Source organism: Mobula hypostoma, chromosome 8 (assembly GCF_963921235.1).
Source record: "Mobula hypostoma chromosome 8, sMobHyp1.1, whole genome shotgun sequence".
In the NCBI taxonomy this organism is placed as follows: domain Eukaryota; kingdom Metazoa; phylum Chordata; class Chondrichthyes; order Myliobatiformes; family Myliobatidae; genus Mobula; species Mobula hypostoma.
Window position 1 is genome coordinate 66,344,610 of NC_086104.1, and position 27,928 is coordinate 66,372,537.

General features: G+C 40.0%; 1 protein-coding gene across 6 annotated transcripts in view; it reads left to right on the forward strand.

Annotated features, from left to right (window-relative positions):
- The window catches only part of arid1b (AT-rich interactive domain 1B), a 421,995-nt gene that overhangs the window by 270,628 nt on the left and 123,439 nt on the right, over positions 1-27,928 (forward strand). For all 6 annotated transcript variants that reach the window (XM_063056016.1, XM_063056019.1, XM_063056018.1 and 3 more), the window contains exon 5: positions 24,232-24,472. In XM_063056016.1, coding sequence (XP_062912086.1) covers positions 24,232-24,472 — 241 coding nt within the window. The remainder of the gene's footprint in view (positions 1-24,231; positions 24,473-27,928) is intronic.

The window sequence follows — 27,928 nt, forward strand, 5'->3', positions numbered from 1 at the left end:
AGGAATTATGGAACTGTATTCCCAAGTCCCTTGGTTTGTCCTTCCGAAATGCAACACCTCACACTTGACTGCGTTAAATTCCGTCTGCCATTTTTCAGCCCATTTTCTTAGCTGGTCAGGATCACACTGCAAGCTTTGATGGTCTTTCTTGCAGTCTGCAACACACGCAATCTTGGTGTCATCCGCATATTTGCTGAGCAAGTTTACCATGTTATCATCTAAATCATTATGATAGATGACAACAATAGACCCAGCACCAGTCCCTGCTTCTAATCACAGGCCTCTAGTCAGAGACAACCATCTATCAATCTCTGACTTCTCCCACTAAGCCAATGTCAGATGCAATTGACTACTACATTTTGTATACTAAGTGGCATAACCTTCTGTGCTGCACCTCCCCATGCAGGACTTGGTCATAGGACTTGCTGAAGTCCATGCAGACAGTGTCCACCAACTTTCCTTCTTCAGCCTTCTTGGTAACCTCCTTGAAAAACTCTTAAGATTGATTAAAAATGACCTACCACCCACAAAGTCCTGTTGACTACCCCAAGTCAGGCTCTGCCTATCAAAAAATATTTATATATTCTGTTCCTTAGAATACTTTCCAATATTTTATTCATAACTGATGCCAGGCTCATGGGTTTATAATTTCCTGGTTTATGCTTGGATCCTTTTTTGAACCAAGAAAGTTATTATCATGAATAATGTTTTTTTTTGTCTTTTATCTGTTTGCAGTTCATGTATGTCAAAATAAATGAGTTACCTTAACTACTTTTTCTAGCAGTTCTTTTTTTTATTCTTGTGTTGGAGGCTAAAACCTCAAGTTCTGTAAACCATGGAACTCCTCCTGTTCCAACATTTATTAAGATCACAGGTGAACATTGGCATCAACTCCATTTCCCTCCCTTTCCCCGATATTCTGTTGATGAGATTGTATAATATTTTTATACCCTCAGATGATCCACAAACAGTGTGAAGTAGAGCTGCTGCCTTTATGCAAGTGAAGGTGCTGATGATTTGCAAGTATCAAAGCTTCACAAACTGTAATTAGATTAATGGCAAATTATTCTAATTACCTGTGATGTTTAAGGAAGAAATGTGAGCCAAGGCATATGTAAAACTTCCTCCTACTCTTAAGGAATTATTTAATTTCACCTAATAGGCACTAAATCTAAAATGCAAGAATCATTTCAAAACTGTCAATTTTTTGGGGGTCAGGTCAAATATTTTAGCTTAAATATTGGCCTCTTGATCATTAATACATTGGCTGCAGGTGCATCCTGTCCATAAATAGTAACTTACAAAAGTGTCTTAAACAGCATCTCCCAGATCTTCAACGACTTCTATTACGGCCATCCTGAAAGGCAAGGGCAACAGGTCATGGAAACAGCACCAACTGCAAGTGCTCTTCTCAGTCTCACTTAGAAATGGATCAGAAATCTGGAATTCCCCAATTAACTGCACTACAATATTCAGTGTTTCAATGTGGTAATTTGGCAGTAATTTCTGAAATATATTTGCAGTTTAATGAATTTTGTCATTGCCACTGACATTAACACCTCATGATTGAACTAAAACAAAAAAGTGACCACTGACTAATACCTCTGATAATTAGTTTGTGGCTGTTCATGTGTGTGTGACTGCAACTTCAGCACAGTTAGAGATGATGCGTTAGTTACCTGGACTCTGTTGGATCCTCTGGCTAGATTTTGTGCTCTAGAATTCCCCTTCTAAATCCTTAGTTGCTTCACATATTGTTCTTTTTATGGGCCTCTGACCAACCTTTTAGTCTTCTCTCATATTCTTTCTTTGTTACTTTTCCATGTAATTAATTTGTTTCTCTTTTAAAGTCACAGTTAATGCAGGCAGCATCAATCATAGTAAGGGATGCATTTCCAGTATTGGTATTCCTGTGATGACAGTATTTGAGGCAACATGTTCTGAAAGTGACATTACCAAGATTTATGGTTTGGTGTGTATGGGCTAGTAACACTGAATATGAAATTCTGTTCTTCCCATCTTTAACTCCCATTATAATTTTAATGTGTTCATTGTTCATTACTTGTTTTCATTGGAGCGTATTTGTTTAAAAGTTTGAAATATTTTGATTTTGCCTTTACTGTAATTGCTTGAGTATTTTGCATCCACTATCTTGCTGTTAATAAAATCTTAAAAGTGTGCATTCTTTCATCCGGGTTAGGTGTCGAATAGAATTACTCGTTGAAATTGGCTGCTTAGTCTGTTTGCTGGATGCTAGAAGTCCCTGGGAGTTATGCCAGCTAAGACAGATGCTTGACAGAGGGATGTCCACACTTCCGCAGTGCTAGATTTTTGAGGACAGGATGGTAAAAATGATTTCTTCTGCATTGATCACCAAGTTAAAGATAGTCTTTGTAATGGCAGAAAACTTTGATAGGTGTACTGTATTTTTATTAATTAAAAATCAGCTGTGCACTTCATAGAAGCATTAGTATCTTTACTAGATTAGTGTAATTTTTTTAATTATGCAATTATTTAGCGTAGTATTTATACATGCTGGAATATAGTTCAGTGTTGAGATAATTTTCATTAGTTCTTTGGCATTCTTCATTCTCCGTAGTGAATTATCAAATTTGTATGTTTTCAGAGGGCTTGAAAAGGTGGTTATTGAATGCTCATTTGCTCACTGGGAAGTTTAGGACCTTGGCTGAGTTGAACAGCAATTTCTTTATCGTTACAGCTTTAAGTCATCATCACCCTACCCTTCCATCAAATCTCCTATAGTTAGTTATTTCAGCTAATGGTCCTGAGAAGTACCTCAGACATTTCTCTAAGTGAAATAAATGCAGCTTGTTTTATTATGTGATTGTGTTATCAGTTGCTCTCAAATTCCTCTGAATCTGCCCCAAATAACCACATTGTTAACATTGGTAAAAGCTTCTGTAGCAGTAAAAGGATGACATGATAGTTTAATTTTAGTCTCCACCTGCCAGTGCATTAGACCCTGACCAAAATGAGGCAGGAAACTTGCTTTCAGTTACTGTGAAATTGAATGCAATAAAACCAATAATTACCAAAAGAAATGCCCTTTACCATGGCTGTCCCAGTTTTGAAAATGCCCTATTTGAATTTTTAATTGTAACCATCCACCAGTGAATTATCTTGTGTACTACTCTGTCCGCTGGTTCTGAACTTAATAGAGTTACTATCATATTACCTCAAAATCTTGTACCATCCTGGAGTATTGCACTAAAGTCGGGTGATTCGCAGATGATTCAACTGTTCTTTTTATCAAGCTGATTCAGACTAGAGAAAAAATTAAATTGGTAAATTCCTTTACTATTGTCAAATGTACCGAGGTACAGTGAAAAACGTCCTGCATGCTGTTTATGCAACATAATTCATTTCCGCAGTGCACTGAGTTAGTACAAGGTAAAACAATAACTGAACACAGAAATACCATTACAGAGAAGGTGCATCACTGGTAGACAATCAGGTGTAGGGTCATGATGACATAGAGTGAGGTCAGGAGTTCTTCATATCATATTAGGGAACCATTCATTGGTCTTATAATAGCTGGATAAAAGGTGCCCTTGAGCCTGGTGGTACATGCTTTCAAGTGTTTGTATCTTTCACCCTTTGGGTGGTGGCGGAGGGTGGGTGGGGGAAGAGAGCTTGTCGGGTGTGGCTGGGGTCTTTGATTATGCTGACTGCTTTTCAAGGCAGCAAGAAGTGGAGTCCACGTATGGGAGGCTGGTTTCTGTGATGTGCTGAGCTGTGTTCACAACTTTGCCTTTTCTTGCAGTCACAGGCAGAGCAGTTACCATACTAAGCGCTATGCACCCACATAGAATATTTTCTATGGTGTATCAATAACAATTATTGAGAGTCAAAGGGAACATCCCATTTTTTTTTAGCATCCTGAGGAAGTAGAGGCATTGGTGAGCTTTCTTGGCCATGGCACCTTATGTGGCTGGACCAGGGCATGCTATTGGTGATGCTCTCTCTTAGTCATTTGAAACTCTCAACATCAACACCATTGATGCAGACAGAAGCATGTGCCCTGCCCTCCTTCCTGAAGTCAATGACTGACTCTTGTTTTGCTGACACTGAGGGAAGGGTTGTCATGACAACACTTTACTAAGCGCTCTATCTCCTTCCTGTGCTCTCTTATCATTATTTGAGATGTGGCCCACTGTGGTGGTATCTGCAGAACTGTAGAGCTGAACCTGTCCATACAGTTATGATTGTACAGAGAGTTGAGTGAGGGGATGAGGACATGGCTTTGTGAGGCACCAGTGTTGTGAATAATGATGGCAGAAGTGTTGCAGCCTATCTTTACTGATTACAGTCTCTTGATCAGGACGTCAAGGATCCAGTTGCGGGGTTGGGGGGAGAGGTGTGGGCATTGATTTAAAAGAAAATCAAGATCAGTGAAACCAAAGAATTAAAAACCATTCAAATCCAGTTGCTCTCCAGCAGATTTATCCAGTAGGATGGCAGTGTACTTATTTGCAGCTGCCTCTCCAGGTCGAAGCAAAGGTGTAATTGTTCATTCTTTATGTGGTTTTTATTGCTTGCAAGATACTGCTAGATATTACTGCAGGTCTCCCCATCAGGGAGTTACTCGATGGCCATGGAGCTGGATTTGTTGCATCTGTGTAGTCGCCTGAAATTGTTGTGTACTGTTGTGTGGAGGCGGTGTGTAGTCCAACAAATGGTACAAATGATTGTCTTTGTTTTTATTGTTATTGCAAGACGCTGTAAAACATTGGTAATGTGGAACATTGCAAGTCTGGTTCATTGGTGAGACCGATGGCTGAGAAGCTGCATTGTCTTGGTTGTTGCATGGACTGGGCCCTCATTGAATTGAATTGAATGACATGTTGCACTGTCATCTGTTGCCCAGGAAAGGGGATGCCAGAGGTGATATGAGGAAGAGCAGAGGCCTCTGTGGGCACACTGGAATCTGTACTGGGTTGGGGACATTGCTGCTGCCCTCCAGTGTTCGCTCAGTGGAAGACAAGCTGGCACAGGACAAAATTCCATGCACCACTAATCTACAGGCTGTGCCACCTAGGGACTTGGGCTATATTTTTGTTACTGCATGTTTTTCAGCTTTCATAACTAGTGCTATATTTGCTATGAGCTGTTAGTATTGTGTTTTGTGCCTTGGTCCTGGAGAAACGCTGTTTCATTTGGCTGTATTCATGTATATGGTAGCATGCCAATTAAACTTGAACTTCAGTCACTATATTTCAGATAGACTTTATTGAATGTAAAGCACATGAAACATAATGAATTAATCTATTAGTTAATGTTGCAGGTTGAAGTCCCTTTATCTGAACCTTGTTTCTTTTTCCAGAGATGCTCCCTGACCTGTTGAATGTTTCCACATTTTTTGTTTTTATTTCAGATTTTCAGCATTCAGTTTTCTGATTTTTAAGTAAATTTTCCTTCTCTGGTTAAGGTGTTATCAGTGCACAGGAAACATTTAGGAAGTAGGTAATTTAAACCTGCCTTAATTGTATTCTTGCTGAATGCTAAGAAAACCATGCCAATACTTGTGTGCATTCTGTTCTTCAAATAGCAAAATATGAGCTAGTAACAGTGCTTTTGGTGAACAATATATGTTAAGAATTAATGAAGTTTTTCCCCTCACTTTTGTTAACAGGAATGTACCTTAAGTTTTGCAAATTTTTGAAAAAAAATCTTTCAGGCTCGTGTGCCTCTGACACAACATCATTGGACAAGATATGTAATATTAGATTATTAGATTAGATTATGAGGACACGTAGTCCTCTTTTATTGTCATTTAGTAATGCATGCATTAAGAAATGATACAGTATTCCTCCGGTGTGATATCACAGAAACACAGGACAGACCAAGACTGAAAAACTAACAAAACCACATAATTATAACATATAGTTACAAGAGTGCAACAATGCCATAACTTGATGAAGAACAATCCACGGCACAGTAAAAAAGTTCAAAGTTTCTCGAAAGTCCCACATCTCACGCAGACGGGAGAAGGAAGAAAACTCCCTGCCATGCCCGACCACAGTCCAACTCTGAGTCGTCCGAAAACTTCGAGCTCTGATCAGTCCTCCGACACTGAGTACCGAGCGCCATTTCTATCCGAACGCTTCGACCTCAGCCTCAGTTGCCAGCAGCAGGCGAAGCCGGGGATTTTGGGGCCTACCTTCCGGAGATTCTCGATCGCACAGTAACAACAGTGGCGAACCACTATTGTGTGGATCTTGTTACTCTCATTTCCTAAAATAAATCTTCTACTTTATTTTTGCCATTCTGCTTTCCTTAAAGAAATTTCAGGTCATACAGAAAAGGGGTTTTCTTTGTCATTTTACTTGTTAATTATTTTGCTAAATTATGCAATGTAATAATATTAAGAATTTATCTAAATTTAAGGTATGTTCTTTCTGTTGAGTATAGCCAACTGTGAGTGGTTAACGTTTTGGAACTTGAGTCACAGATCCTTACTGTACAGTTAATACAGGCTTTTACTGGTTATAGATGTCCAACATAAGTTCGCCCATGTATGTGATCTCATAAATATTATTAAATTCAAATTCAAATGAGAACCAGTCTTGGGGCAAAAAAACCTGTTTACATGTAATCTCCCTGAAATATTTCGTCACCATTGTCTTTTAAGAATATAGGCTGTCAGTTTCACTGGGGGAGATCAATTGTGAGAGTTAGTTTGGAAATTGACAAGCAATTGCTTCTATTGAATTTGTGCAAAAATACTCACTATCAAGCCAACTGGTATTTCAAGCCTATTGAAACCAGCCGTTAAGCTGGTTTCCATTGCAATGGTACAAAATCAGGTATACTGATTCTGTACCATTGTAATCAGGCGAGGAAAGATTGTTAAATAATTCATGTTAATTGGCTTTCATTGATATTTATTACAGTACTACAGAAGTATGGTTAGCATAATGAGTGATTTTGTTACCTTCCAACTGATGGACAAAATGGACTTGGATATATTTGTTAAATCGGGATCTTTTCATGTCCCGTAGTCAGCCTTCGATGGCATAATTTAATTTGCTGGTTCCTGAGAAAGCCATCTGATTTTTACCAGTTTCTACTGAGGTATTGCCTCTCCATCAATAAAATTAAATTTGGAGTTATTTTCTACAATGTGGTAGGGGAGTGATGATTTGAAGCTTTCAAATTGGAAGATCATCTCAGGAACTCGGGTATTGATCCACCTTTGAGAATGAACTCAGCAGCAGCTTGATTTGCTAAGTCTGAAAGTCTGGGAAAATCTCCTTGTGTCAGCTTTCTCAAGCTCCATACAAAATTATATACAGTGGATTTCAGTTAATTAAGCTATCAGAGAATGGGGACAGCTCTTAAAGAACAAAAATTAATTGAGAAAATAGCCGAGATTCCTTTTTTTATTTGGGACACTATGCTGTTTATTTGGGACAGGAGACTGTTGCTGAGCAAGTTTGAATCTGCACCAATTGCCAATAGACACTACACTGTGCTTAGAGCAAAAGGTTTTTAAATAGCATCAGTTGTGTGTGTTTGTGTTCAAAAAACTGTGATGTTTGTTATTGATAGTTGGCAAGAAAAAAGTAGTAAGACAATTCCAAACTGTGTTGCTTACTGCAGTTTTAAGCATTCGGGATTGGAGATGCCGGCAACGGCCAGGAGTGAAAATGAAAATGAACTTCAACAAATTAGGAACTATGAAGAATTTAAAGATATCCACAGTCATCTTGTGAATGTTACAATAAAAATGAAGATTTCGAGGATGCAGTCGTTGAAAGTATTGCATGAAGGTAGTCCATCATCTGCACTAGGTGTCTATGCTTATTTTATTCATTTACAGTCGAAAAAGCATGGCAGTGTGCACGGGATGAATTTCTCTGTCGTTAACTATTAGGAACTAATACACAGTTTTATGGTATTGTGGTAGTATTGGCAGTGTTCTAATTTGTTCTTTATTTCATTTAACTACATAATTTGTTACTCAGTTACTCAGCGGTAGTTTGTCTTTTTTATACCTTTTAACTATTCACATGAAACTTCAACTAATTGGGGCAGCTGCTTAATTGAGCCAAATCTGCTGGTCCTGATGTGTCCCGATTAACCAGAATCCACTGTATTTGGAGTGCTCTGTGAAGTAAAGTTATGGAATAGAACTGAATAAACATGTCACTTGTTTTCTTTCAGTATATTAATAGCTAGATAGAGATTATTTATATATAACATCTAAGACAATCTGAATTGAGATACAAAATGGACAATCAGATGTTTATGTCATGTTACCGCTTAGTGTTGCATTTATCCTGAAGCAAGTGGTACAGGGAAAAACTATCTTTCTGGATGTTAATTCTTATAGACCTTGTGTGAAATGTCCAACTGCAGGGGCAAGTGTCCTTGCACTGAGGCATGGCAGTAGGTTTTTTGCTGAGTGCTAAGTTGTAAATGCAGTCCTCTTTGAACAAAAAGTAGGGAATCGCCACAGCTGAAATAATTAAGCCCAGAAACTCAAAAATGAGAAAATCTGTAGATGCTGGAAATCCAAGCAACACACACAAAATGCTGAAGGGTTTCAGTCTGAAATGTTGACTGTACTCTTTTCCATAGATGTCTGGCCTGCTGAGTTCCTCCAGTATTTTGTGTGTGAAGGCCAGAAACTGCTGGTTTACATGTCAGAAAAGTAGTTTTTGGTGGTTTCTATTTTTTTGAATTGATATATGGGCAACCCCTGTGTTATGTGGGTAGAGGAGAGGTTGCATTCCCAGAAAAAAAAGACAATTTTCTGTAAAGTGAATCCCTGCCATCTGTGCTTGCATCAAGAAATACAAGTTGAAAAAAGTTGTGGATCTATCTACATTTATCATATAAATTCTGTGAGAGAGATTTTTATTTTGTATCTCCAGTTCTTGAAGACTGATTTGGGATTCTTTGAAGATGAATTTCCATAATGCAAACAAACTGCAACACAGGATTCACTGTCATGTGTAATCTAGTTTAGCTTTTTGATTATATCAGCATTTTATAAAAGTGGTTGGTCATGTGCACACATTTGATTACTAAAAAATTATGAGATGTATAAGTGGGGGCATATATTAAGTAAAAAAACTAACCATAAGCAATAACTCCACCGTTGTAACTTTTTGGGGGGTGTGGGGGTTGGTGGGAGAGAGACAGGACCGGGGTAGAGTTGGGTATTTGGGGTGGAGGTTTCGCAGCAAAGGAAGGTAGGGTGGGAACTGAGAGTGCAGGGAGCGGTGGTGAGGGACATTGCAGTAGGGGGAAGGTTGAAAGAGGAACTGAACTTATGGTGATGTTGGTTGATCATGGCTCCTGGATGGGAGAGGACTTGGGTTTATGGGGATGTTTAAGAGGGATGAAGTTGTTGGGGTTTAGGGCAGGATTGAGGAATGGGAATGGTAATTAGTATGAAGTCTGAGATAAGTGATAGATCCCTGGAATTCCTGCAGTCATGCATTTTAAATCCTAAACACACACATTCACAAAGGCACTGCAACCTACTAAACCAGATCTCATTTAATTCTCACTTTCTCATTGAGATACTTATTTAAAATTTACCCTCTCACAGCTCAAGGCCCTGATGAAGGGTCTCAGACTGAAACATCAACTTTTTAATTTGCATTTATAGATGCAGCATGACTTGATGGATTCCTCCAGAATTCTGTGTGTGCTGCTCAAGATTTCCAGCATCTGCTGAATCTCCTGTGTTTGTACCCTTTTTCTTGTCTTCATTAATAAAACTCTGCACTCCTAGCCAACTCCATTGGACTGATATCGTTGCATTCTTCCAATTGAAGCAGACTTTCTCGTATCTGCCTCATCCCATTGCTACCATATTGTGATTGTCCTACAAGAGTTTCTTTTGTGTATTGTAGTAGGAATTTGTTGCATTGTTATTTACTGCCAACAATATACCCAGGTTAAAGTTTCATCCTTCATAGTTACATCTGACACAGAGAGGCTTTAGGGATCAAGGAGCTGATTATTGACCTCAGAAGGAGGAAACCAGAGGTCCATGAGCCAGTGCTCATCGGAGGATCAACTTTAAATTCCTCGGTGTTATATTTCAGAGGGTCCTGGGTCCAGCGCACAAGTGCAATTATGAAGAAAGCATGGCAGCACCACTGATTACTTAGGAGTTTGCAAAGATTGGACATGACATCTAAAACTTTTGCAAACATCTATAGATGTGAGGTGGAGAGTATATTGGCTGGCTGTATCACAGCCAGGTATAGAAACACTATTGCCCTTGAATGGAAAATCCTACAAAAAGTAATGGATACGGCCCAGTCCATTATGGGTAAAGTCCTCCTCACCATTGAGCACATCTATATGAAGCTTTGTTGCAGCAAAGCAGCATCCATCATCAGGTACCCCCACCACCCAGAACATGCTCCCTTTTTGCTGCTGCCATCAGGAAGAAGGTACAGGAGCCTCAGAACTCACTACCATCAGGTTCACAAACTGTTATTACCCCTCAGCCATCATGCTTTTGAAAAGAGGATAATTTCACTTAACTTCACTTGCCTCAACATTAAAATATTCCAACAACCTATGGACTCACTTTCAAGGACTCTTTATCTAATGTTCTCAATACTTATCACTTATTTATTTATTTATTATTATTATTATTTCTTTCTATTTGTACTTGCAGTTTGTTGTACTCTGGTTGAGCACCCAAGTTGGTGTGGTCTTTCATTGATTCCATTATGGTTTATTATTCTTTTATGCTATTCTGGATTTATTGAGTAAAAATTTACTTTGAACTATTCTTGTGCGTGAAGTACTAGAGGAAGCAACCTGGTGAAAGTGAATGGCAAATGTTGATTTTTGCTTTCCCTGTTCAAAGTAGTTGACATGGCATGATTTGTATTATTCCATTTTAAATGTGCCATTTTTCTTCACTAAGACACTGCATTTCTAAGTAATGTATTGTGTGAGAGATTAACAGATATGTCATGATGATAAATAAAAGAAAATGTTATATTAGCAAGGAAATGGGAATGAATAAAGAAAAAAGAGCAAGTGAAATAAAAGATCAAATGAGCAAGTCAGTTTATCTGAAAATAAAAGCAATAAATAATGGGAACACTCAGCAGGCCAGGCAATTTCTATGGAGCATTAAGCATTTGGCAGTTCAGCTAATGAGGGACTTTTGACCTGAAATGTTAACTCTTTTTCTTTTTCTATTCTGAATATTAATAGTATTACTTGCTTTCATTTCAGGCATCCAACATTGGCAGTTCTTCGTTTGTTTTTTGCTTATCTTTAACATCTATAAATCTCACTTCCATGTAATTGATTTATTCAGAAAATATCTCATTAGATTTCATTGCTCTCCAACACTTTTTTATTATTTTAAAACTTTGTTATCTGTTTGTGAGATTTCAGAAAATTCATTGCTATCATGTACTTGGCTTTTACTCCATCTCTGAACAAGGAAAATGATTCAGGCTTTTCAGCAATGATCACTTGAGACAAATGTGCAGTGAACTTGCGTTATCAGTTATTTTTAACAGCTCAATGCTTCCAATCATTCTCTCATAGGAACCATGTATCCTGTTTGCTTGCACCAGTTCATGGGGAGAAGCTGTCAATCTGTTTCGTAAATTTTCATTTGACCTGGCCACAAAAGCTTTTTGATGTGAGCTTAAGGGTTCTACCCTTTTATAACTACCCAGTTAGGGAAAGAAGTTTCAGGCTGAGACCCTTCGTCAGGACTAACTGAAGGAAGAGTGAGTAAGGGATTTTAAGTTCCCTGGCCCCCATCGCTTTATTTTCACCATGGATGTCCAGTCCCTATATACTTCCAACCCCCCATCAGGAAGGTCTCAAAGCTCTACGCTTCTTTTTGGATTCCAGACCTAATCAGTTCCCCTCTACCACTACTCTGCTCCGTCTAGCGGAATTAGTCCTTACTCTTAATAATTTCTCCTTTGGCTCCTCCCACTTCCTCCAAACTAAAGGTGTAGCTATGGGCACCCGTATGGGTCCCAGCTATGCCTGCCTTTTTGTTGGCTTTGTGGAACAATCTATGTTCCGTGCCTATTCTGGTATCTGTCCCCCACTTTTCCTTCGCTACATCGACGACTGCATTGGCGCTGCTTCCTGCACGCATGCAGAACTCGTTGACTTTATTAACTTTGCCTCCAACTTTCACTCTGCCCTCAAGTTTACCTGGTCCATTTCTGACACCTCCCTCCCCTTTCTAGATCTTTCTGTCTCTGTCTCTGGAGACAGCTTATCCACTGATGTCTACTATAAGCCTACTGACTCTCACAGCTATCTGGACTATTCCTCTTCTCACCCTGTCTCTTGTAAAAACGCCATCCCCTTCTCGCAATTCCTCCGTCTCCGCCGCATCTGCTCTCAGGATGAGGCTTTTCATTCTGGGACGAGGGAGATGTCTTCCTTTTTTAAAGAAAGGGGCTTCCCTTCCTTCCTCCACTATCAACTCTGCTCTTAAACGCATCTCCCCCATTTCACGTACATCTGCTCTCACTCCATCCTCCCGCTACCCCACTAGGAATAGGGTTCCCCTGGTCCTCACCTACCACAACACCAGCCTCTGGGTCCAACATATTATTCTCCGTAACTTCCGCCACCTCCAACGGGATCCCACCACTAAGCACATCTTTCCCTCCCCCCCTCTCTCTGCATTCTGCAGGGATCGCTCCCTATGCAACTCCCTTGTCCATTCGTCCCCCCCATCCCTCCCCACTGATCTCCCTCTTGGCACTTATCCGTGTAAGCGGAACAAGTGCTACACATGCCCTTACACTTCCTCCCTTACCACCATTCAGGGCCCCAAACGGTCCTTCCAGGTGATGCAACACTTCACCTGTGAGTCGGCTGGGGTGATATACTGCGTCCGGTGCTCCCGATGTGGCCTTTTATATATTGGCGAGACTCGACGCAGACTGGGAGACCACTTTGCTGAACATCTACGCTCTGTCCGCCAGAGAAAGCAGGATCTCCCAGTGGCCACACATTTTAATTCCACATCCCATTCCCATTCTGACATGTCTATCCATGGCCTCCTCTACTGTAAAGATGAAGCCACACTCAGGTTGGAGGAACAACACCTTATATTCCGTCTGGGTAGCCTCCAACCTGATGGGATGAACATCAACTTATCTAACTTCCGCTAATGCCCCACCTCCCCCTCGTACCCTATCTGTTACTTATTTTTATACACACATACTTTCTCTCACTCCTTTTTCTCCCTCTTTCCCTCTGAATATACCCCTTGCCCATCCTCTGGGTCTTCCCCCCCCCCCACCTCCTTGTCTTTCTTCCCGGACCTCCTGTCCCATGATCCTCTCATATCCCCTTTGCCAATCACCTGTCCAGCTCTTGGCTCCATCCCTCCCCCTCCTGTCTTCTCCTATCATTTTGGATCTCCCCCTCCCGCTTCAACGTTCAAATCCCTTACTCACTCTTCCTTCAGTTAGTCCTGACGAAGGGTCTCGGCCTGAAACGTCGACTGCACCTCTTCCTAGAGATGCTGCCTGGCCTGCTGCGTTCACCAGCAACTTTTATATGTGTTGCTTGAATTTCCAGCATCTGCAGAATTCCTGTTGTTTAGGGAAAGAAGTTTCTTTCTTTGTATATGTCACATTCTGGTCGGAGTGCAGAAAGTTTGTTTTCTGATTGCAATCTACAAGCATGGTCTTCTAAACACTGGGCATGCTGAATACAAACAATCACTTCTGTTCATTTAACTGGAAGATCAAAATACTAATGCAAGTTACTTTTTAATTTTTGAAATGCTAGAAGTATCAGCAGTTTAAAAAATGCGCCGTATCTTTGAATTAGGCTTTGGATGCTCATAAAAGGATCACTAGAACTTAGTATTCAATAACTTACTATATATATATATATATATATATTTAAAAGTATCAAATCAAGCAAATTTTTTGAATAAAATGCATATGATTTAATTCTTAGAATATTTTATGGAAATATTTGCATCAATGATGATTCTACAAACATCTGTTAGAAAATTTCTAATAAAGTCACAGGTGTGGTAAACCTCTAAGTGAAAGGGCAGGTCTGTCAGCTACTTGTGAGCCTACTTCATTATTCACTGGCGAACAATTTCTTAACTCCATGAACCTGCTTTGGTTCTGTAATCATTAATACACTTCCCTCACCAAAAGAGTCCATTATCGAACTTCTCCATTGACAACCTTAGCAGCTTTTTGAAGACAGTATAAGATTATGCTTTCCCTTGTAATAAACTTCTGGAAAGTTTAGAAAACATTTTTGTCATGCTAGTCAGCTACTAAAATTTTCTATAAGGAAGGGAATCTATGCTGACTCTTAACCCTTTTACTTTTGCTAAACCTGGAGAATTTTTAATGAAACTGTTAATGTACTGTCAGAAAGGCAATGTCTAGAATTGAATGCGGTTCTGTAGAAAGATTCAACCCAAAGTAGTTTACATCACATATTAACTGCCAAGACTAGAAAGAACGTAACTCAAAGCAAGATAAACAGCAGGGAGTAGAGTAACATGTTGATATTCAGAATAGAACACAATGAAAACAGATTCCATAAGTATTGTTGCTGGGAACACTTACTTAAAATTCATACATTCTAAATTGAGTTTTAAAATGAAAAATACATTTCTGAATTTCCAATTATCACCAAGTTGTAAAGATAGTCAACACTAAGAGGGTCTGAAACAATTTGGAAGAAGGCATCAATAAACTTGTAGGATGGAAACATAATAAAATTAAATGGAATGTGTAAGCAATGACTTTTTGGTAATGAAAGTTAAAAGACGTTAATCAAATGTAAATCAAGTGTTGTAGTTTCCGTCATTCATTCTTAAATAATGGAGTATCATTAGGTATTTCTTATCCAAAAGTACATTTTTCAAAAAAATTAAATGTGTTTTGTAATTCATAACGAGTCTGTACAATTCCCTCATTTTATTTCCTTACACGAGGTTCTGATATTTCTCTGATTTAAACATCTTTCTCTCTCACTGTTGCAAGAAACAGTAAATTGCTTTATCTGAAGTAGTTTAAATTTGCATAGTGGTTTTATAACTTATCCTCTACTTAAATTTAAGATAATTCAGTTTAGTGACTGTGTTAGGAAAGAATTAGATTGTACAATACATATGGACAACTATAAAATATCTCTGCTTACCTTCAGATGATATAAGTGTTCACCAATAGATCAAGTTCACCACAGCCTGGAAAAAAATATTTTAAAAATTGTTCTTCCATTTTATCAAAATATTACAAATGCATACACAACATACAGTACCTGGCAGCTCCAAGATGAGCTCTCAAGATCTTAAAATAAAGTCAGATTAATAAAGTACTAATCCTAAGATAATGGGAAATTTTGGTGTATCTATATCAACAGCAGTATCCAGCTTTATATAATAAAGTTTGCGACACTGGGCAGGACAATGGGTGTGATGAGGCACAGTATCTATCTTAGGATACCTGAGCTGAGAGTTGTTGAAGAACGAGGGATCTTTTTCTTTGTACATTGGAAAACTGAGGGGAGGTTTTCAAGATTCTTAATAGTAAAAGTAAAATGAATAATAATAGTTTGTACCATTAGACTAAACCAGGAATATGAGCTTCAGCTGAACACTTAAGTTTAACTATTTTACTTAAAACATGGTATAAATATGGAAAAGTATCAGCTTTGTTCCAGTGAATGATTTAAGTTGAATCAAGTGCAATTACTTCCTGGAGTGTTGTCAAACATGCAGAGAACTTGCACATCAATTCTCCATAACATTGGATGAGATGAATACTCACTCTTTCGGTGTTGGTTGAAGAAGTATGTTGGCTTGGGCGCTCAGTGAACTATGCTGTTTTTGAGGCCTTCACTTTAGCAATTTGAAAAAGAAGACATCCTTTGTCATCTTGGGTACCTTCACTGCTGAAAGAGAAAATCTTGATGTAAAAGTCCGACTACAGTTCAGTATTCAACACCATAATTACATCCAGGCTCAACAGGAAGCTCAGAGACCTTTGCCTGGACCCTGCCTTGTGCAGCTGGATCCTGGACTTCCTGTCAGATTGCTGGCAGGTAGTAAGAGTGGGTTCCCTCACCTCCACCCCTCTGACACTCAACACAGCTGCCCCTCAGGGCTATGTACTAAGTCCCTCCTTTACTCCCTATATACCATGACTGTGTCGCCACCCACAGCTCTAACTAAATTTGCCAACTACACTACATTGATTGGCCTAATCTCAAACAATAAAGAGGCGGCCTAAAGGGAGGAAATCGTCTCTCTGACACAGTGGTGTCAGGAAAACAACCTCTTCCTCAAGGTCGCAAAAACAAAGGAGCAGGTTGTGGACTACAGGAGGAATGGAGACGGGCTAACCCCTATTGACATCAATGGATCTGGGTTTGAGTGGGTGAACAGCTTTAAATTCCTCAGCATACACATTGCCGAGGATCTCATGCAGTCTGTACACACCAACTGTGTGGTGAAAAAGGTACAACAGCGCCTCTTTCACCTCAGGTGGTTGTGGAAGTATGGTATTGGCTCCCAAATCCTAAGAACTTTCTACAGGGGCACAATTGCGAGCATCCTGACTGGCTGAATCACTGCCTGGTATGGGAACTGTACCTCCCTTAATTGCAGAACTCTGCAGAGAGTGGTGCGGACAGCCCAGCGCATCTGTAGTTGTGAACTTCCCATGATTCAGGACATTTAGAAAGAAAGGTGTGTAAAAAGCGCCCGAAGGATCATTGGGGACCTGATTTGAGTGTATTTCTATGTTACATTGACTGTTCTATTTATTATAAATTACTATGATTGCACATTGCGCATTTAGACGGAGACGTAGCGCAAAGATTTTTACTCCTCACGTATGTGGAGGATGTAAGAAATAAAGTCAATTCAATTCAATGTAAGTTTGGAGTTCAATTCCAATGCCATCTGTAAGGCGTTTGTACATCCTCCCTGTGAATGTGTGGGCTTCCTTTCGGTGCTCCTGTTTCCTCCCACATTCCAAAGAATCGGTCAGTAGGCTAATTGTAAATTGTCCTGTGTTTAGGCAATGGTTAAATAGGTGGGTTGCTGGGTGGAGTAGCTCATTGGGCTGGAAGGGCCTGTTCTGCACTGTATTTTTAAATAAATTAACATTGTTTTATAAACAATGTTGCAGATCAAATCCAGAATTTCACATAAATATGGGTTATTTACATGCAGATGGAGTTTCCTGGGATCATTTTGTAACGGTAACCTCTGGTCTTGAATAGTTGTTTCAAAGGCCTTTGGGAGTGCATTACTCCATCTGTAAAAAATCTACTTCCTTTACATGTAAATTAGTTTTTTTTTGCATTTGAGCTTCATATTTGTTGGAAACACATGGCCAGTTGCAAACATCTTAACATTATTATTGAAGAGCAGTAGATGTAGTCATATTTAGGGAAATAAACATTACTAAAATTAATTCTTTACTGTCAGTTGCCAGATCTAATTTAAATCTATCCCATCTAGCATGGTAGTATGCCGCACGATATAGAGAGTCAAAATCCTCACGTTCATTATGGTAGCCATTCCTACTCACATTGGCTTCCATAATGATCTTGTGAAGATGTTGACTCTTCATGGAGAAATGTGTAGTTGGTTAAATTGTATCAAGTACAGTTTTCCCTTCGCAGTCTGTGTATTACCTATTACAAACCTCGTGTGGCACTTGTTTCTTTTGGGCACACCCAGATTGATTAGTGGTGTTTCAAATAAGCCACTGTTGGTTAACTTTCTGAAACTTACTGGAAGTTCTGTGTGGCTTTTCTACACTAAGTGCAGGTTTGTTCAAGTAGGAATTACTGATATATTAACTGAAGACAGCAGTTTCAGGAGAGATAGAGACCAGTGTCAATGTTGAGGAGGACTCCCCAGGCCATTCCATCATGGCAGTAATTTTGGAGAAACAATCTGTTGGAGGAATTCGGTGAGCTGTGGGGGGTGGGCATGGGGATTTCGCTGTTTTAGCTTGAAACCCTGCATCAGGATGATAAACAATTTTGAAAGAACTGTTCTGTCCATTGGATGAATCCTTGGGATATTCTTGGAGGAACTTGGGAGGTACAGTACTGTGTAGAAGTCTAGGCACATATATAAAGCTAAGGTGCCTGAGATTTCTGCTTAGTACTGTATTTAGCAACGTGGAGTAGAGAGCGAGTTTGTAAATCTGGCAAGAGCAAAAGATGTTGGAAATGGTGAGGGTGGAGCGCTGCAGGAGGGGTGTGTGATGGTGGCAAAGAAGCAATTCCAAGGACGGAGAGTGGCATGGGTGATGACACAGCCAGCCCTGAGACACCAGGCAAGGTCACTGGGTTCCAAACAATTGGTTTATTCATTATTACAGAAGATCTTTCTGGTGCTTCCCACTCCCTCCCCTCTCACTTCCCCTTTTCCCAAGCATGATATATCTCTCTCTCTCTCCTCTCTCTCTCTCTCTCTCTCTCTCTCTCTCTCTCTCTCTCTCTCTCTCTCTCTCTCTCTCTCTCTCTCCCCCCTCTCTCTCTCCCCTCTCCCCCCCACTCTCCCTCCCCACTCTCTCTCCCCACTCTCTCTCCCCACTCTCTCTCCCCTCTCTCTCCCCCCTCTCTCTCCCCCCCTCTCTCCCCCCCTCTCTCCCCCCTCTCTCCCCCCTCTCTCCCCTCTCTCCCCCTCTCCCCCCTCTCTCCCCCTCTCTCCCCCCTCTCCCCCTCTCTCCCCCTCTCTCCCCCCCTCTCTCCCCCCCTCCCCCCCCTCTCCCCCCCTCTCCCCCCTCTCTCCCCCTCTCTCTCCCCTCTCTCCCCCCTCCCCTCTCTCTCCCCCTCTCTCCCCCTCTCCCCCCTCTCCCTCTCCCCCTCTCTCCCCCTCTCCCCCCTCTCCCCCCTCTCCCCCCTCTCCCCCCTCTCCCCCCTCTCTCCCCCTCTCTCCCCCTCTCTCCCCCTCTCTCCCCCTCTCTCCCCCTCTCTCCCCCTCTCTCTCTCCCCCTCTCTCTCTCCCCCTCTCTCTCTCCCCCTCTCTCTCTCCCCCTCTCTCTCTCCCCCTCTCTCCCCCCTCCCTCTCTCCCCCTCTCTCTCTCCCCTCTCTCTCTCCCCCCTCTCTCTCCCCCTCCGCCCCCTTTCAGTCCCATATCAGAATCAGGTTTATCACCACTTGCATATGTCATGAAATGCGTTCAAGGTTTTATCCAAACTGAAGAAATTCCAACAACATAGAACACCTCTTCAACTGAAGTGTTACCTAAAATGTGCAATTTGTTTCTGGAATTGGGTTCAAACCAACAACTTTGTATCTTTGACTGTAGGCCAACAACTGAGTCAAGAAGACATTTGTTGATCTCTTCTTCAAGATAGATGTGTACTCGGCAAATTTTGTAAGCCTAGGTTTTTGTGCAATGAATATTTACAATGAAAACCTGGATTTTCTCTGCACATTTACTCATTTTACTGTTGTGAAATTCAAATTACAATAAGCTTCTCTAGAATTCATATTATCATTGCTTCAGTAACTAATCAAAGCAAGTGTCATTGTTTTAAAGTGTTATTGATAATCAAATTCCTTCACTTTCGAACTGCTAGTAAGTTGTCACACATCTTTAGTAGCACTGTCTTACACTGGAAGTTATGAAACCCCTTCGTAAATACTATCTTCACACAATGAGGTTTGACTTGCAAAAGGAGTGCAGTCAACAGATTGAATTAGGTCAGAATACAGATTGTTAATTTACAAACCCCATTTCCAGAAAAGTTGGGATATTTTCCAAAATGCAATAAAAACAAAGATCTTTGATATGTTAATTCACGTGAACCTTTATTTAACTGACAAAAGTGCAAAGAAAAGATTTTCAATAGTTTTTCTGACCAACTTAATTGTATTTTGTAAGCATACACAAATTTAGAATTTGATGGCTGCAACACACTCAACAAAAGTTGGGACAGAGTTAAAATAAGATTGAAAAGTGCACAGAATATTCAAGTAACACCGGTTTGGAAGACTCCACATTAAGCAGGCTAATTGGTAGCAGATGAGGTATCATGACTGGGTATAAAAGTAGCGTCCATCAAAGGCTCAGTCTTTGCAAGCAAGGATGGGTCGTGGCTCAGCCCTTTGTGCCGAAATTCGTGAGAGAACTGTTAGTCAGTTCAAAAGGAACATTTCTCAATGCAAGATCAGGAGTACTTCAGAAAACCATTGTCACTCAACACAGTCTGTCGCTGCATCCAGAAATGCAACTTGAAACTGTATTATGCAAGGAGGAAGCCATACATCAACTCTATGCAGAAACGCCGGCGAGTTCTCTGGGCCTGAGCTCATCTCAGATGGACCGAAAGACTGTGAAACCGTGTGCTGGGGTCAGATGAGTCCACATTTCAGCTAGTTTTCGGAAAAAAACGGGTGTCGAGTTCTCCGTGCCAAAGATGAAAAGGACCATCCAGATTGTTATCAGCGAAAGGTGCAAAAGCCAGCATCTGTGATGGTATGGGGGTGCATCAGTGCCCACGGCATGGGTGAGTTGCATGTATGTGAAAGTACCACTGACTCTGAGGCATATATTAGGCCATCAAGGCAATGTCTCTTCCCAGGACGTCCGTGCGTATTTCAGCAGAACAATGCCAGACCACATTCTGCACGGGCTACAACAGCATGGCTTTGTAGACACAGAGTGCGTGTGCTTGACTGGCCTGCTGCCAGTCCAGATCTATCTCCTATTGAAAATGTATGGCGCATCTTGAAGAGGAGAGTCAGACAACGGAGACCACAGACTGAGCAACTGAGGTCTTATATCAAGCAAGAATGGACAAAATTTCCAATTGCAAATCTACTACAATTAGTATCCTCAGTTCCAAAACGATTAAAAAGTGTTATTAAAAGGAAACGTGATATAACACAATGGTAAACATGCCTCTGTCCCAACTTTTGTGGAGTGTGTTGCAGCCATCAAATTCTAAATTTGTGTATGTTTACAAAATACAATTAAGTTGGTCAGTAAAACTATTGAAAATCTTTTCTTTGTACTTTTGTCAGTTAAATAAAGGTTCACGTGAATTAACATATCACAGATTTTTGTCTTTATTGCATTTTGGAAAACATCCCAACTTTTCTGGAAATGGGGTTTGTATTTCTGTAGAGATACAGCATGGTAATAGATCCTTCTGCCCTAATGAACCTGAACTGGCCAATTACACGTGTGTCCAATTCATCCACTAACCCATACCGCTTTGGAAAGTGGGAGGAAACCAGAGCACTCAGAGCAATCTCATGCTGTCTTGAGGAGAACATACAAACTCCTTACAAACAGTGCTGGAATTGACCCCGGCTCAGTGGCACTGTCATCGTGTTTAGCTAACTGCTGCACTACCTTGGCGCCACTACTATCTTAAGGAACCTTGACACTTAACTTTGTTGTTGAGTGACATTTGCCAATATTAATTCCAAATATCTTTCTAATGATTTAATTTTGTGAACATCATTTGTATAATGCACACAATTCTATTTGTAGTCAAAGATTTGTACAGATTGAGGACTCAGAAAGTGGCCCATCAAGTTTGCTCTATTATTATGGCTGATTTATTTTACAGCTCAGCCCCATTTTCCTGCCTTCTCCCCATAATTTTGATGCCCATACTAATCAAGAACCAATCGACTTCTGCTTTAAATATACCCAATGACTTGGCTGCAACAGCTGTTTGTGGCAATGTATTCCTCCACATCTGTTCTAAAGGGGCCTTAATCTATTCTGAGCCTGTGCCCTTTGGACCTAGACTCTCCCAATATTGGAAACATCCTCTCCATGTCCACTTTATCCAGGCCTTTCAGTATTCACAAAGTGCTGGTAGTGATATAAACTGCAACATTTTGATTGTGGTATTTTCAATGAAAATATTCTGCCAAGGTGATAATTTTTTCATTTCACTTTGCTGTTGACAGAAATCTAGCCTGTCCAAAAATTTTGGAGGTATTTTAAGAAAAATAGAGAAAAAATATCTTTGGAAATAAGCAAAACAAAGCAGTCAAATCTTTCACCTTAATTTTAGTACTCCGTGCATCATGCAAGTGATGTTTACAATGTGTCAAATATCAGGGGTGACAGAGAATATGTTAACGCTTTCTGAAGTGTTGAACCAGTCTGTGCTTGCTTAGTTTGATGTAATACAGTACATGGGAGGAGGAAGGACAAGGGAAAAGGTCATATGAGAATCTTGTCTGTGAATGAGTTACATCAGGTTTATGAGGAAATTCCTGAAAAGCGTTCACTAAGGAATTGTCTATGACCTGTCATTCTTTCCTCCCTGCAGGGATTAAGTGGAGTATTAATTACCAACCCGACTTGATCGGAAATTACTTGAATCCAAATACAATTAGCTGATTTATGAGCATTTCACAAGATATACAAGCAGTAATAATGTATATTCTGTTGTTCTATTAAATAGATATTATTCCATTTCCAGAGGACCCAATAATATATTATTTACAAGTAGTAATGGTTATGGAAGTTGAAAGCTGCCTTTTAGACAAACTTCTTGGTTTTCTGATATTTGGCAACTTCAGTACTTTGCTTTTCCGTTGTTCAAATTATCAGATATAAAGTAGTAAAAGGGTGAGAGTTATCTAATGCTAATGGTCTTCCTATAATCCTGCTTTTCCAAGATATGTTGAAACATATGATTTAGCTATCAGTAAATAAAAATAGAAATTGTTCACTGAAATTCATTTGTTGTGGTCTTTGTTCACTCGCAAAACTAGGATTCAAGTCATCATCAAGAGCTGAGAATTTATTGGCTTTAAATCCTTTTACATTCTTTGATATTAATTTTGTACAGAAGCTAATTTATATGAGCTCCTCACTCACTGTAGGTCTCTAGTTTTCTAATTTTCTGATGTTCGCTGTAACATCTGTGAAGACTATCAAAAAATTTCAATTTTCTACCATTTTCTTATCCCTCAATAAAACACCTTCTATTTTGATCTGCAAGTGAAGTGTTTTGTCCCTGTATTATTCTGTGAAATCTCCTCTGCACAGTGGGGTGCAACTTGGAACCAGATTTTTCAGCCCCTTGCATGACCATCAACCACACTTTTTAAAAATTCTTCCCACACTTTTATCAACATACTGCTCACCAACATACTGGAGTAACTTACAGTGGCCATTTAATCTACCAACCTGCACACCTTTAGAATTTAGTTCCCAGAGGAAACCCATGCTGACACAGGGAGAACATGCAGATTCTATAAAGATAGAACCCAAGGTTAGGATTGAATCAGGACATCTGGCATTGTGAGACAGAAGCTCAACTAGTTTTGCCATTGTGTCTACCGCTTGTTATGGAATAGTTTTATAAATGTAATTCAAAGTTCTTTGCTCCTGTACTCAACATCTCTATTTATAAAACCTCTGTTTCTGCATTTTTCTTGCCTCCTCTTGTCCTCAGCAAAATGTAACACCTTGCATTTTTCTGCATTTAATTTGCCAAATTCCTGTCCATTCAACAAACAATTCACTATACCTACAAGTTTTGTGTTGTTTACAATTATGCCTTGTACACCCAAGTCCAAGTTATTAATATTTTGTTAAGGAAAGAAATGGTCCTAAAACTGACCCCTGCTGAATCTCCTCTCTACACTCCCCTACATTTTTAAAAAAACATTGGTTTATGCCAATTAGCTGATCTTCTATCCATGCTGCTGTTGACCTTTTAATTCCACATATTATTGTACTGATGGCAATATTACCAAATGTTAGAAAAAGAAATGGCATCCGTTAATCTTGTGAGACCATGGATTTGCGCCTTGGAAGGTTTCCAGGGCGCAGGCTGGGCAAAGTTGTATGGAAGACCGGCAGTTGCCCATGCTGCAAGTCTCCCCTCTCCACGCCACCAATGTTGTCCAAGGGAAGGGCATTAGGACCCATACAGCTTGGCACCGGTGTCGTTGCAGAGTAATGTGTGGTTAAGTGCCTTGCTCAAGGACACTCACGCTGCCACAGCCAAGGCTCAAACTAGCGATCTTCAGATCACTAGACGAACGCCTTAACCACTTGGCCACGCGTCAATGTGGTCTTGTAGTGGCTGGCAAAATATTCTGATCATATTCTTGACTGCAAAGCATTGTATACTCGGATCAGTAATTAAAAAGCAACTTAAAATGATGTTTACATGAAACTTTTTGGATAATTGCATAACATGTTTAAATATCAAATTGTGTCTTTGTTTTCTTTTTGCTAGGATTTGTCTGGATCCATTGATGATTTGCCAACGGGGACAGAAGGAACTTTAAGTTCTGGAGTTAGTGCTTCAGGATCCTCGAGTGGCCAAGGAGAACAGAGTAACCCTGCACAATCTCCCTTCTCGCCCCATGCTTCCCCTCATCTGTCTGGCATTCGAGGACCCTCTCCTTCCCCTGTTGGTTCTCCTGTTGGAAGTAACCAATCTAGGTCTGGGACCATGTCCCCAGCAGGTGTACCAGGTAACTTTGCATTTTTTTTCATTGTAGTTACCGTTCTAGAATTGTAGTATGCACAGAAGCAGACCATTTGGCCCATGAAGTTTTGATATTGCTTTGTTCCATATGATTTCTAATCCCATTCTTGCTTGAGGTATTTTATACAAATATCTGATTTTTTTTCAAAAAATACCTTTTCAACTCTGTTTCAACAAAATTTGCTCCTTAAACAAAATTATCTTCATTGCACCTTATATCCTCCAAGTATCTTGTGTTGTGCTGGAAAATAATTGATCACTATGGTATGTTATAATTGTTGCAGATGTAGGGAAAAATTCCAGTTTTACATTTCTCTTTTACTAAACTAGTTAACAGCCAAGTAAATCTACTCTTCTGTTTTCATTCTTCCAATTTATGGTGCCAAGTATTGGTGCTTTGTACCCAGCATGATACAAGCCTTTTTTACATGAGCTCAACATTGTCGTCTTCTTTCTGTACTCAAGGTCTGTAGGTCTAAAACCAAACATTCCTTTATTATGATCTTAGCTACCCATGCTGCAAGTTTAATCAGAATTTCTATTCTCCTTTTTGGTGCATAATATTATAATGCACAGTTCTTTATTTCTAAAATGTATCCATTCAACTTTTAATGCCTTTTATCTTGACCAGTATTTCTGTTGCATTTTATCTGCTGCATCTTCTTTTAGAAGAGCCTCATTTAATTAGTATCATCTGAAAGAGTATAGATAGTTCAAAGGACCATGTCTTGAGTCCATAGTGAATTTATTATAAGATCATAAAAAATCTTTGCATGAACAATGCTACATTAGAACTATTTCTTAACTCACTTTGACTGAAAATATCTTTGCAGATTTTATTTTTATTATAACATTTCAGTAGCTTTGCGCAATCTCCCAGTTGGCTTTTAATTTTAAATGAAATGATTAATTTATAAACCTTATGTAATGTTTTACTTAATGTTCTGGCAAGTCTTGAAATAGAAATGAGAGTCTATTTATTAAACACCACACACCATTCAAATCAAAGATTTAGGTGTGGGAACCTGAATACAGCCAATTTATGTACCACTGCTACTGTCTGCTGTCATGTCAAACTAGAGAGTTTATTTACCTCTGCTACTAATTTTTACTGTTTTTTTTTGTTTCACCTGACTTTTAACAGACTTATCTTTCTGAACTTTTCCATTTACATTTATGAAATAGTTTAGTGTGAAGTATCCTGCAGAAGCCCATGAACTGCATGGGCATGTTTCCAGCAAGAACTCCTTTTCATTAACCCCATTTCATGATCTCCATCACATCTGATGAAGCTGGCATACCCCTGCCCACTGAGTTTGGCCTGAAACCATCCAGGAGGAGAAACTTAAGTCAAGGTTCATAACACATCATGGCAGACCTCACTACTTGTTTGACAAGGTCATTAAATTTGAACAAATAAGTTAATGTAAGAATAATACAAAAGTGATATTACATAAGAAGTTTGTAAAATGACTAAAAAATGTAAAATACTCAATATTGATGTACATTCATATTATGTACCTTTACGCAGCTTACATACACCTTTCTCTAACTCAGCCCTTTAATTCTTTTGCAAATTACTGAAGTTCGTTCCAAGGATTCCATTTCACTTACGTCACATACCCCATCACTGAACTGTTCACACAACCTGTGGACTCACTTTCAAGGGCTCTTCATCTCATGTTCTCAAGAGACTCTGTGTGTGTGTGTGTGTGTGTGTGTTTGTGTTTTATTTATTTATTTATATATATTTTTTTTTCTCCCTATCAAATTTCAAATTGAACTCAATCATATTCTGATCACTGCCTCCTAAGGGTTCTTTTACCTTAAACTCCCTGATCACCTCCGGTTCATTACATAACACCCAGTCCAGTGTAGCTGATTCCCTAGTAGACAGTGATGCAGATGTTCAGGGCACTCTTGATGGTGAAATGGGGAAGATGTTAGCCTCGCTCATTGCAATCTCCTCTGAAAGTGGAGATGCTGCTGTGCTTTCTAAACCAAAGAAGTGGTGTTGATGCACCAAGTGAGATTATCCATTATGTGCATTCCCAGAAACCTGGTGCTCCTAACTTTCTCCACGGAGGAGCTGTGCATGTGCAATGAAGGGAAGTGGCCAACCTGCTCCTTCCTAAAGTCCACAATCATCTCTTTGGTCTTATCCAGATTGATTCTATCCAATGTTCCACTTCTCTCTGTATGTCGTGCCGTTATCGTTGTTAATGAGTCCAACCACTTGTGTCAGCAGCAAACTTGATGATTCGATTTAAACTGGATCTAGCAAGGCAGTCCTACGTGGGCTGAACATGCAGCCCCGGGGAGTGCCAATGCTCAGTGTGATAGATTAGAGATGTTTTTGCCAACAGGGATTGACTGTGGTCTTTCTGGCAAGAAGTTAATCATTCGGTGCAGAGAAAGGTGTTGAAACCCAAAGAGGGCAGTTTACCTGCCATCTTCTGAGGGATAATCCTATTAAGTGTGAGCTGAATTTAATAAATAGCATCCAGGCATTTGAAGCACCATTTTGCAGGTGGATCAGGGCTGAGTGGAATGCAGAGACTACGTAATCATCAGTGGACTGATTAGAGTGATAAGCTAACTGGAAAGGATCCAGTGTAGCAGGAAGATGGGATTTAACCAGCCGCTCAAAGCACTTCATTATTGTTGAGGTCAGTGCCACTGTCATTGAGGCTGGTTACTGTCGCCTCTTGGTCAGTGGGATGATGGTGACCACCTTGAAGCCTGAGGGGACAGTGAGATGTTGAAGATGTGTTTAAGAACTTCAGTTGAGTAGTTCCTTAGCACCCAACCAGTTACATCATTATGACCTGCAGCTTTACATGAGTTGACCCTGTCTAGTGTCTCCCTCACATCAGCTGTGGCCAGAGAGAGTGCCTGCCTTCTTGGGGGAAAGGGGGGCCTTCCTCATGGGCACATCATTCCGTGTATCAAACCAAATTTAGCGTATCAGGAAGAGAAACATCACTGTGGACTTGTCTGTTATAGTCTGAATGCCCTGCCACATGTGCCTCATGTCTCTGGTGTTACAGAAATGGGCATACATCCTCTATGAATAATCCTTTTTTGCCCACCTGATTCCACGGGAAAGTGCAGCTCTTGATGACCTGAGAGCTGTCTTATCATCCTCATCTGACGACAGCACCCAGATCTCTGCTTCAGCCATGGCTTCTGATTTGCCGTCACATAGATGAGTTTGATAACAGTGTCATCTGCAATGCATTTCTCTATGTAGCCAGTCACAGATCTCTCCTATTCATTGACGTTAATGTGATGGTCATAGTAGACGCCTTCCTGAGCATGTTCTAGTCAGTTATTTCAAAACAGTCCTGTAATGCTTTCTATGCACCAAAATGAAAAAAATACCTGGGTCTTTCTTATAATTGTTTGGTAATCACTAATCTGTTTTGAAGTTCTCACTTGA